This window comes from Camelus ferus, chromosome 9 (assembly GCF_009834535.1).
Source record: "Camelus ferus isolate YT-003-E chromosome 9, BCGSAC_Cfer_1.0, whole genome shotgun sequence".
Lineage (NCBI taxonomy): Eukaryota > Metazoa > Chordata > Mammalia > Artiodactyla > Camelidae > Camelus > Camelus ferus.
In genome coordinates, this window is record NC_045704.1 from 10,324,510 (window position 1) to 10,336,755 (window position 12,246).

At 45.2% G+C, this 12,246-nt stretch overlaps 1 protein-coding gene across 1 annotated transcript; it reads right to left on the reverse strand.

The window, feature by feature from the left end:
- Positions 1-6,710: 6,710 nt before the first annotated feature.
- Positions 6,711-11,341, reverse strand: LOC102516723 (cationic amino acid transporter 3). Its single transcript, XM_014552559.2, has 11 exons — positions 10,946-11,341; positions 10,329-10,487; positions 9,336-9,522; positions 9,040-9,152; positions 8,652-8,874; positions 8,324-8,463; positions 8,128-8,230; positions 7,741-7,937; positions 7,378-7,544; positions 6,996-7,104; positions 6,711-6,828 (listed from the first exon to the last, which is right to left on the reverse strand). Exons 1-11 carry the CDS (start codon positions 11,313-11,315, stop codon positions 6,749-6,751), a joined length of 1,848 nt encoding a protein of 615 aa, XP_014408045.2. The 5' UTR covers positions 11,316-11,341; the 3' UTR covers positions 6,711-6,748.
- Between the last annotated feature and the right edge of the window lie 905 nt (positions 11,342-12,246).

Consider the following 12,246-nt stretch of genomic DNA (forward strand, 5'->3'; position numbering starts at 1 on the left):
ACAAATGAATCTATATACAAAACCGAAATAGACTCACAGACATGGAAAAGGGATGCATGGTATTAAAGAGGATGGTGATGGGAGGAGGGTGTAGCTCAAGTAGCAGGCTGCATGCTCAGCATGCATGAGATCCTAGGTTCAATCCCCAGTACCTTCTCTAAAAACAAAGAAAGAAATAAACCTAAATACCTCCCTCACAAAAAAAATAAAATAAAATAAAAAAAAAATAAAAATAAGAAGGATGGAGGGAAGAGGGATAATAAGGAGTATGAAATTAACAGATACACACTACTATATATAAAACAGATAAACACAAGGATATACTGCATAGCACTGAAAACCATATTCAGTGTCTTTTGATAACCTATAAATGAAAGGAATTGAAAAAAGAATACAGATATATACATATATGTATAACGGATCACTTTCTTGTACACACAAAATTAACAAAATGTTGTAACTATACTTCGGCATAGAAGAAAATATGGAATGAAACCGATGCGTTTCACTCCCTCCTGCTGCGGGCCTGGCTTTGCCTGCTCCTGTGGTGTCGGAGCGCCCTCTGGTGGTCCTACATGTGCTCTGCAGTCACGGTCAGTCCAGGCTTGGCTCCGAGACCCAGGTCAGTGGTCACCCAATAAAATTCAAGAAGAGGCTCTCTTCCTTGTCCCTTCGGAAAATAATTCAAAATTTGATTACCACCATCCATCGAAGCTCCAAGTTTTACCAAAAAAAAGCCTCTTGCCCTAATTGACTGCTGGGCAATTATCTTGATACCGTTATCTATGATTTTCAGGTGCTGTTAACTATGTAAATTAAGGCTCAATTTACTAATATGTAAAAGCTGAGTCTTAGATGCGTGTGTTCATTAACTTTCTTGAGTACATTCACATGTGAGACCGAAGGGACCTAATTTTCACTGGTCCCAATAGTCTTTTTTTTTTTATTTAAAATTGTAAGTTATTTGAGCAAAAATTTATTCCAGTTGAGCAGCACCAAACTGGAAGTGGATAGGAGCACCCCTGCTCCCCCACAATAACCTTAAATATTAACTCTGACCAGTAGTATTTTTCCTGAAACTACCTGGATGGGAGATTTACTCTGTAGAAATCATATCTCTGCTTGGCAATAACACAATGGTACTTTCTATTTGAAGCTTGAGTCAAGGACATATTACACCTTGGATAAGACGACTTGCTGCTTTTTAAAAGCTCTAGAATATATGTTTATAGAATCAACTAAATTTGGGGGGGGGGAAGTCCAGTGATAGGAGCCTCCACTGTTCTGCTGTGAAGCCGCTTTGGCTTAGGGTTTCTATCTTTTGTGAGCACAAAATTCTGATTCACATAAGGAGGGAATCAAAGTGTGGATCCCAGGACTGTAAAAATGGTAACAGCAGCATTAAGAGGCTGCTTGGGCTGCGATAACGTAATACCAAAGACCGGGGAGCTTGCAAACAGCAGAGGTTTATTTCTCACAGTGTGGAGGCTGGGAGGTCCAAGGCCGTGGTGCCAGCAAGGTCAGGTTCTGGCGAGGGCCCTCTTCCACGCTGCAGACTGCTGGCTTCTCCCCGTGTCCTCACACAGTGGCTGCGGCAGCCCAGCTTTCTGGTTTCTCTCTAAAAGGGCACTAATCCCACTACTGAAGGCTCCACCCTCGTGACCTGAACGGCTCCCCAAAGCTCCACCCCCACATACCATCATGCTGGGGATTAGATTTTCAACAGGAGAATTTGGGGGAACACAGGCATTCAGATTCCAGCATGGACTATTCGCTTTCAGGAATTTTACATGTGTTAACATTTTTGGGACCAACATCAACAGTTCTAAAATGCGCCATTTTTTATACTTCAGGATTTCCCAAATTGGGATCCATCTTGTTACTGAAGGCATGTTACTACTGGTGTTCAAGAAGGATTGGCCAAAGACATGGAAGCAACCCACGTGTCCATGGACAGATGACTGGATAGAGAAGATGTGGGGTTTATACACAATTATTCCTCAGCCACTAAAAAAAATAAGAATGTCCACTTGCAGTAACATGGATAGATTCAGAGACTGTCATACTAAGTGAAGTCAGTCACACAGAGAATGCTACATATTATATGATATCACTTACATGTGGAATCTAAAACAAAATGACACAAATGAACTTATGTACACAACAGAAACAGACTCACAGACATAGAAAACAGATTTATAGTTACCAAAGAGGGAGGGATAAATTAGAAGTTTTGGATTTGCAGATACTAACTACTATATATAAAATAGATAAACAACAAGTTTCTTCATGATAGCACAGGGAACTCTATTCAATACCTCATAGTAACTTATAATGAAAAAGAATATGAAAAGGAATATATGTGTGTATATGTATGACTGAAGCACTATGCTGTACGCTAGAAACTGACACAACATTGTAAACTGACTATAATTCAATAAAAAATTTAGTGATTAAAAAAAGCAAAGAACTCAATTTTTTCTTTCTCCTTGTTTGCTCATGGTCTCTCTCTCTGACTCCGAACTTACTTGATTTCAGTCTTTCTTTCTGTCTCTCTTCGCTTTGTTTTTCTTGCTTGATTTATCTTTCTTTCCCCATCTGTTTCTTTCCTTTGTCTCCAGTTCTCTGACTCTGACTCTGTCTGTCTTCACCCGCCTCTTCCCCAGTCTGTACCTTTGCTGTCTCTGCATTTCTCTGTGTCTATTTGTCTATCTTGGTGTGTCTGGCTCTTTTCTTCCTAGTGCCTCTCTTTGTCCCTGTCACTTAAGAGATTTTTTTTTTTTATTGAAGTAAAGTCAATTACAGTGTGTCCATTTCTGATCTACATCACGTCTCTGTCGCTTTTGTGGGTTTTGCTGATTACCTTCTCCCTTTCTCTCTGTCTCATGCCATATGCCTCTCTGAAAAACTCCAGAATCAGGACTCGGACCCGCTGTGATAAAGAGGCCTCTGAATGCCAGGTAAAACTGTCCTTACCTGTTGTCTGGACTCCTTTTGCACCATCCCCCAGGGGGCTGGAGATGGAGCAGGAGGAAATCGCTGAAGATGCAGAGGAAGGAACTGAGTTTGGAGAGACCTCCCTGATTCTAATGGGACTAGAATGGAACAGGGTGGGAACAGACAGTGATTCCTCCCTTGTACGATTTTGAGGCCACGAGATTCCCTCAGTCACCTGCCCTGAAGAGCTGGGAGAGGGGAGCCTGCTTTCCTGCAGGTACAGGAGCACACCAAAGCCCCAGCTTCATGTCTAGATGGTCAATCTCTAGCTGGATAGAACCACAGAAGTAAAACACGCCAACAGACTGAGGAAATTTGATTATGTTACTAACGCTCATGTCTGTATCGCAACTTATAAATCACAAACTAATTTCATATTCATGGATTCATCTGGGTCTCGTGAAACATGGACGGGAAAAGCAGAGCAGATACTACTTTTATTTAATTTTATTTTTGTGGAACCCAGGACCTCGTGCATGCTAAGCACACGCTCTGCCACTGAGCCACACCCTCCCCGCTGATTCCTTAACTTCTACAGCTAGGTTCTTTATATATGAATCCAGCTGTATTCTGAGTCCAGAAAACATTACTGCTCCTCACAGATCCCTCCCCTTTCCCTCCTTCTTCCAGCAGCAATAGCAATTGAATAGGTGGATTTCCAAAGGTGATGGTGGCTGAGGAAAGAGGGAAGTGAGAGTAGAAAATTAAAGTATGCTAAAATTTTTTAAATACTTTTTTTAATTTTAAAAAATTTTTAATTTTTTTAAAATTAAAAAAATTTTAAAAAGAAAATTAAAGTATGTCACATTTATGAAAACGAATATATGTATGTATCTGCAAGACTGGGACGTTATGCTGTTCACCAGAAACTGACACATTGTAACTGACTATACTTCAACTAAAAATGAATGAAGTATGTCACATTTAAGGGTCGGAGCCAAACACCTCATCTCCGAAATTCCCAGTTTACGTAGACTGTGTAAGGACTTACGCCGTGTCCTGTTTCTTCACTTCTTTGCTAAGCCCTTAGAGGTTCAGAAGGAGGGTTAGGTGACTTTTCTAGACTCATAAGCCAGCAAAGTGCTGAGGCGCTGGGGTGGGCGGGGAGAGGGATGTGTCAGGCCTGGAGGATGGCCGCGTTGCGCCACTGTCCCTGGAAAGACAGCAGAACCTGTCATCTCCCAAAACACCTTCTTCATGTTGTTTCCATGCTCAGAAACATCCACGGGCTCCCTGCTGCCTACAGGAGCCACCACTTATATGAATTATGGTGAAATAACATGTTCATGCTTTGCTCTGTCTCCTGCTTCATGACAACTGTTTTATCCCCCTAATTGATGAAAACCAATGATAAGAATTTAAATAAAATCCTTCACAACTTTCCATGAGGCCTCCTCCTCCGTCATTTCATGATTTTCATAGCAGCCCTAACCCACTACACGGAGGTCCTTATAAAAAAAGGTTAGAATGCAGAGGGCACAGACAGAGACCAAAGGGTGAAAGATTTAGCAAATAAAAATATGAGACATCTAAGAAAATGGAAGAGAGACAAATTGGAAGATTCTACACTGCTGGCCTTGAGGATGGGGGACGGGGCCGCTGGCCACAGCCACCAGAAGCTGGAAAAGGCAGGGGAGAGATCTTCCTCTAAAATGTTCAGAGGGAATCTGGTCCTGCTGACACCTTGGTTTCAGCCCAGTGAAACTTATTTTGAACTTCTGGCCTCCAGACGGTGAGAGAATATATTTCTGTTGTTTTTAGCCAACACTGTATCTGCCTGTCTGGAGCTGAAACAGGGAAAGAATAAAATTCAAGCCCTTGTGCAAAAGAAACAAACAAACAAAAAACCCAAGACACTTAGATCTAGAGGTTTTCAGATAAACAATGAAGCATAAAACATATTTTTAAAAACATGTATTTTATACATGTACAGGTTTATGCATATTAATTATACATGTACACATTTTAATATGTACACATACATACACATGTACAGGGGTGTGTCATTTTATTGCGCTTTGCAGATACTGCACCTTTTACAAATCAAAGGTTTGCGGCAACCCTGGGTTCTCTACAATGATTAGCATTTTTTAGCAATAAAGGTTTTTTAAACTAAGGTATGTACATTTTGTTAAGAGACAGAATGCTATGGCACAATGAATAGATTATACTGAAGTGTGAACATAAAGTTTGATATGCTCTGGGAAACCAAAAAATCTGTGTTACCTCTTTATTGCCATATTCTCTTTACTGCGGACGCCTGGAACCAAACCAGCAATTTCTCCAGGATGTGCCTGTATTAACTCCCCAGTTTGAGAGATATCATTTAATTGTCACAGAAAGTGTATCATTTTTCTTCCCTAGAGAACTGCCCACATTCTTGTTTTGGCTGATTGTATTTTCAGTTGAAATGTGAATCTCTCCCTTCTCTCTGCTGTGAGCTAGTAGTTGATCTAGAGGTTTGATTACATTCTGATTCAACTTTTCATGAAGACTGTGCTATGGGCAGTGTTCTGTGTTGTCTGTTACAGCACATGGGGTTGCACGTGCTGTACGGTGGTCCCATATCAGGAAGGAAAGGCGAAAATCAGGCGATGTCAATCTCGTCCATCAGAGTTTCGCCTAACAGTTTCCATCGCCATCAATTGCATCCTAAGTCTGCAGTTTTATTCCAACTTGCAATATAGTGATTTTCCTAATTCTGTTAATACTCCTCAATCTATTTTTAAATTCATCTAATAAATTTGCTGCTCAGTTTCTTGAGTCCCATCCCTCCTTCTCTCTACTTCAGTTATTCATTCCCATACACAGTCCTCTGCTTCATTATCACCAATGAGTTCAGTGTCCATAATCTCAATTTGCAGCAGCAACTTTTCATCTCATTTTTCCAGTTTAACTTCCTTTCTTTTAGTTCCACCCAACTGTGACCATTTATCAACCAACTCTTACTTCCTGCTCTTTTCTGTCTCCTCTAGCAAAGCAGGAGGTTTTTGTTTTTGTTTTTGTTTTTTTCCTCTCAATTGAGAACTTTTCCTCACCAACTCTAGTGTGGAACTCTAAGAGTCTGAGTCAGAAAAGTAACCAGAAATCATCATTCACACAATGCTACACAACATCTCAGTAACGCTGGGGGAAAAGATAAAAAGGATCGTTTCCCTTTATCATTATGAAATGACCCGCTTTACCTGTTATTAGTTTCTTTATCGTGAAGTCTGATTTGCCTGATACTAATGTAGCCGCCCCAGCTTTCTCGTGTTGCTGTCCACACAATGTATCTGTTACTTTCATTTTACTTCCAAACTACTTGTGTCCTCCTATTGAACGTGTAACTCTTGACATAATGTACAGTTGCCTGCATTTCCTTCTCATTTGCAATCTCTGTGTTTTTGCTGGAAAGAGGCACAATAAGGCGCTTCTTATTTTGCACATCAATATTTTATTTCTTCCTCTGGTTGCTGGTTACATTGCTGTACTGTCTTTCTGAAAATTCATCTTGTTGGAAGTTTATGAAGCCTGTATTTTTAAGTATGTATATTATGCTTTTAAAGGTTTACTTAAAATTGTACAACATTAAAATCATTTCCTCTGTTGGCAGTGACTACAGGGCTCTAAATGCATCCCATCCTCACAATTCACAGAGGCTCAAATTGTCCACGACCTAGCAGGTGCCTCCCATGTACAGAGGGAATCCACACAGCATCCGTTTCCTGTGCTTAAGAGGATTCATCACTAGGGATGATTTGTCAAGAGATTAGGAGTTGGAGGCTGGAGGCTGTGGATCAGTGTCCTCCAAGCTGTGTCGGATCCCATATCCAAAGTATATGGCGAATCCTAGTCGGGCAATGAGACAATGAGAAGGAAAAGTGGGTGCTCTCCCCACTTACAAAGGCCCAATAGGCCTCCTATTGTGGAGTCTCACACAGTTTGGGGGAGGGGTAGTAGGAAGAGGGTTGGATTTAGTCACTTAGGAAGTCTCTTTATCCCAGAAAGTCACTTACCAATGGCACTCCAGATGCCAAACTGGGCCCAGGTCCAAGTGGTCATCTGCATCATCAAGTGGACATTCACGAAGATGCTCAGCACTAGGAGGACAGGCAGAGCAGGCACCTGCGGGCGAAGGCAGCTAACCCTGAGCGCGCCGCAGGCCTCGCCAAGGCAGGCCCCGCCCCCACGGGGGGGGGGGCGACGCCAGGCCTGGTCACACGGAGCAGCCAGCGCCTCCCCAGGCTGGGTGTGAGAAGCACTGAGAGTGGACCAGGGAAGGGCCACTGGTTAGGGCGACTCGCCTCCTTCCCTGGTCCAGCCAAGATAGTTCAGACCTCACAGCGTGCAGACTTCCTTCACTCAGGGTGGATAGTTTGGGCACATAAGGTCACCCACCTTGAAGGGAGGAGGAGTGGGGCCCTGGGGCTGCCTCCAGATGGTGACAGTGACCCCGGCGCTGAGCACCAGCAGCAGCACAGCCACCGTTGTACAGACGGGGTCTCCAGAGAACACACGGCGGGGCCACTGGGCCAGCACCAGGCTCAGGGCCGTCAGCAGGAGAACTGCAGGGTCCAGTGGGAGGAGAACAGGGTCAAGTCCAGAAGCCGGTGTGTCAGGCCTTGGGTCAGACCCCTCCCCAAACTGCCCTCATCAGGAAGCTCATATTATCTCCAAGAATCCTCAACACCTGCCAAGATCACAGTCCCACCCCATCCTCTCAATCTCTGAACACCTCCAAAGAGCCATCCCACGGCTCACCAAGCAGTAAGGCACATCCGTAAGCAATCCGGCCAGATTTCTGAGTGGGGCTGGTGTTCACACGGCCCCACAGAAGCTTTAGAACATTTGAGGTTCCTGCTTCAGGCCCAGGTTTGGAAGAACTTGGTTCACGTTCAGAAATTTCACTTTTGTTCTTTGTGTTCTCATTCTTGCTTGAATTCGGATCTGGCTGGTACCTGAATTAGAGGTATTAAGGAAATATTAACAGCAGCCCCTACTCAGCCAACATCAGCCAGCCTATCCCACATCTGTCCTGCCTCAAGCATGGCGGGACAGTTAGAAGGCAGCATGAGGGCAGAAGAGGACTAACTCCCCATCAATCTCCATGAGCCCAAGACCCCCAGCCGAGGTGTCATGGAGTCTCACCTGAGGACAAGAACAGAAAAAGGCATGATGGTGTAAGCAAGAAGGATCCCAAGAGATATCAGTTCCACGATGTCATGGAACTTGAAGAGTAACGCCAGGAGCCCTAGGATGAGTGTGTGGGGAGGGAGTGAGAAGCCACTGGAAAAATCCAAAACAAGGAAGTTGATCAAAGAAGGAGAGTGATTTATTTACTCACCTGCAAGACTTCCAGAAGACGTGGTGGCCATGATGGGGGTGCCTGTGCTGGCACGGATGCGGGCAAGTTCCCGGAAAAGGAGCCCGTCATCTGCCATTGCATAGGTCATGCGAGACATGAAGAACATGGTACCTAGGAGGCTGGGGAAAAAAATGGAAATGTGTGTGAGGACACGGAGATACAGGACAGATTGGAGCATCTGATCCTCAATCTACTGCTCCTGAATCTATTTGGCATAAGGTGTATTTCCCTCTAAGTGTCTCTCAATGTCAAGGGACAGGATACCTGAGAATCTGACAGTAGATGGGGAGGAAGCCTTGACACTGACCTGTATAAAAGAGCACACAGGATGACAACAGCCATGACATAGCTGGCAGGGGCCCATCCAACATGGAGAAGAGCCTGCGGCAAGGGGTTGTAAGGATCAGTCTGGTAGTAGGGCACCATGAAGGTGAGTGACGCTGAGACGCCAGAAAACACCAAAAAGCAGATGAAGATGGAGATGGCCATGCTCAAGGGGATGGAGCGCTGTGGATTCCGGGCTCCCTTCCCTGCAGAAGGAGCGGAAGCGCTGGATCAGAACACACTGGGGTGAAAGCACAAAATCCCCTTCCCTCTTGAACCTCCAAAAGCAGGATAGTCTTCTACCAACCCCTATGCCCAAGGGCAGCCCAAACTGGCCAAACCTCTGATAGGAAACACGATCAGCATGTTACCTTTATTGACAATGACAGCAAAACCAGAAAACAAATAGTAACATAAAGCTGCTCCTCGGAGAATCCCATCAAAGCCGAAGGGCACAAACCCTCCAGAACCCAGAGGGCCCAACCTATGAGAGAAGAAATGAGGAAGAACGTGGGTGAGGTGTGTTCAGCCACCTCTGCTGGACTCCTCAGTTGACACCATGAGTCCTGAGCTCCAGGACCCGCAGCATCTGGATCCGCCAGCCCGGATCTCCTTAGTCCCCAACATTTTCCCAGCTCTGCCCCAACCCCCCAAGGATCAAGAGTACCCTTCTGAGCTGTAGGTGCCATTGGGTCCAGATGCTGCCGAGTTATAGTCCTGCTCCGTGAGCTGCCAGTTGTGCAGATCTCCCTTAATGAAGCCAGAGAGGAGGATGAAGCCGAGAACCAAAAGGTTCAGACCAGTGAACACTTTGGCAACGAGGGGCGTCACACGAGCTCCTAAAATCAGTACTCCTGTGGGAAAGATGGGATATAAAACACTCAAAATAACCTCCTTAGAGACAGAAAGAAGAACAGTGGTACCCAGGGGCTGAGTGAGGGGACCAGGTCAGGTGGCAGACGGACAGTGACTGCTCAGGGGGAATGGGGTTTCCTTCTGGGGTGATGAAAATATTTGGAACTTGATGGAGGTGATGGTTACACAACACTGTGAATGTACTAAATGTTGTCACGTGTACACGTTAAGAGGCGTAATTTCTTATTGTGACAATCATCTCACTTATATACATCTATCAAACCATCACATTCTACACCTTAAGCCTGTGCAGTGTTCATGTCAAGTATATCTCAATAAAGCTGGAAAAAACAGTAAAATGTTTAATTTTATGCTATGAGAATTGCCTCTGTATTGAAAAAAAAAACTTCTCTAGTCCCAGTAGAGAGGAAGAAACTTCATCTAAGGAAATGATTCAGAGCAGGGCTGATTTTGCCTCCTAGGGGACATCTGGCAACGTCTGGAGACATTTTGATTGTCACACTTTGTGGGATGGGGCCACTGAGTAAAGGCCAGGGATGTACTCAACATCCAACAGTCATTTTTTAAAAACCCTTAATGCACAGGACTGCATCCCACACCAAAGAATGATCCAGCCCAAGCTGTATGTGGTGCCAAGGGGGAAAGAAATGATGGTCTATTTTTTGCCTTCCTGTCATAGTTCTTTCCCATCCTAATCTCCCACCATTCTGCCATCCAACTCTTTCCCACACAACTTCCCCTCCACACCCAACTCTTCCCATCCTATCTCTGACCCCTGTCTCACCAGTCATGAGCAACACCAGGCCCAGCGCCACAAAGTCTGGGTACGCGGCCAGGAAGTAGGGCATATGCACAGAGAAAGTGCCCTGTAGCCCCTGAGAGATGTGGTTCCCAGTCAGGCTGTCAAAGGCGTAGCTCCAGGCCTTGGCCACACAGGCGGTGTCTGCAGTGGCAATAGGACTATTTATTAACAAATGTAAATTCATTCCCTACTATGTGCCTTGGGACTTTAAAAAAAAAAAAAAAAAACAAGATACCTAATCTCAAAGAGAGATGGGAGGTCTGGGAGATGAGGGTCAAATTTAAATCAAGTGGTAAAGGAAAACCCCATGAAGGCAAGAGCTGAGCAAAGACTTCAAAGTGCTGAGGGATGCGCCTGTGGGACATGTCCCCCTCTCACCCACTTCTTACAGTTCCCTTTCCTTCTGGGTTCTCAGCCCAACCATTTAAGGAAAATGGGCTAGAGCAGAGTAGCATGACGTTATGGGGTTTTTCTGCCACTAAAACCCCCTTCCCCTGCATGACCAGTAACAAGGTGCTTATGAATGAGTGAAGACTCCAACCCTCCCCACTAGTTTCCCAGTCTTAACCCCCACCCCTTCCTTCTCCCCATCATCTCACAAATGACAGAGAACAGTATGAAGTTCCAGCCAGTGATGAAGGCAAACAGTTGTCCCATGGTGACGTAGCTGGAGAGATACAGAGAACTGGAGCTTGGCACCCTGGCCCCAAGCTCAGCATAGCAGAGCCCAGACAACAGAGAAGACAGGGCGGCCACCAAGAAGCTGATGATAATCGCTGGTCCAGCTATATGCATGGCCACTGCGCTAGCCATGATGTACGCGCCAGCCCACAGGGTGCTGCCCACACCCAAAACCACCAGGTCTAGGATGTTCAGATGAGCTACGTGGCTCTCATACTCCTCTGCAGGCTCCAGCAGCTGCCTGCAGACCAGCTTCTGGCCAAATTGGAGAACATCCTGACACCGCATCCTAGACGGGGTTGAGGAGGCTCAGATCTGCTGAGACAACAAGACACAAAGCCATCAAGAACGTCCATCCACCCTTAGCTCTGGGAGCCCAGTTCCACAAAGCAGCAGAGATCTGGAGAGCAGGTGGTAGGTAAGTGGGCACACTGGGCAAGTTCCCCATCTCTGAGCCTCAGTTTCTTCAAACAGAAGGAAGACTTTTTTTTTTTTTAATTCAAGTCTAATCAGTTACAATGTGTCAATTTCTGGTGCCCAGGAAGACTTCAAATATGTTTCAAAATTACTGAAGGGAATGCTTGAAGCGAGGTGAGGGGGAGCAGTATCCGTCTCCCCAAAATGTGCCACTTTGGCATGTGGGTCGCTCTGAACCAAAGGCAGTTAAGACCCAGCAGGCTCAGGCAATAGCTCTGGTAACAGCTCCCTTCCAGGCATAGGCACCCTGTTCTGGAGATTGGTTGCTTGACAAGGTAAACATATTTAGCATGACTGAACTGTACACTGAAAAACGGTTAAGATGGCCGATTTTATGCTCTATGTATTCTGCCACCATATTCTTAAACTACTGCCAATAATGCATAATAGATCCAGCTTCACAGAGTTGCTGGGTTAGCAAGCCCAATGGTGGTTTAGTAAATCACCATACAGTCCCCGTCTCCTAACACCAAGAGCTGTGGATGCTCCACTGCCTGGGTATCCGCAGAGGGGAACCCACAGGTAGAAAGTGCCAGCAGAACACAGGAGACTGAAGTCAGCGGCCCACACATCATAAACCCTCCGTAAGGGTAATTTTTACTGTTGTTTGAACCCCAGTCAAAAAAAGGAGTCTTAGAATCTCCAGGGACAAATCCATCCCCCACCTCTTCTCACACAAAGGCACACAGCTCCCAGCTCCTCCTGCTTTCATCGGGGAAATGGGTCTTGCCACCCTCAGGCG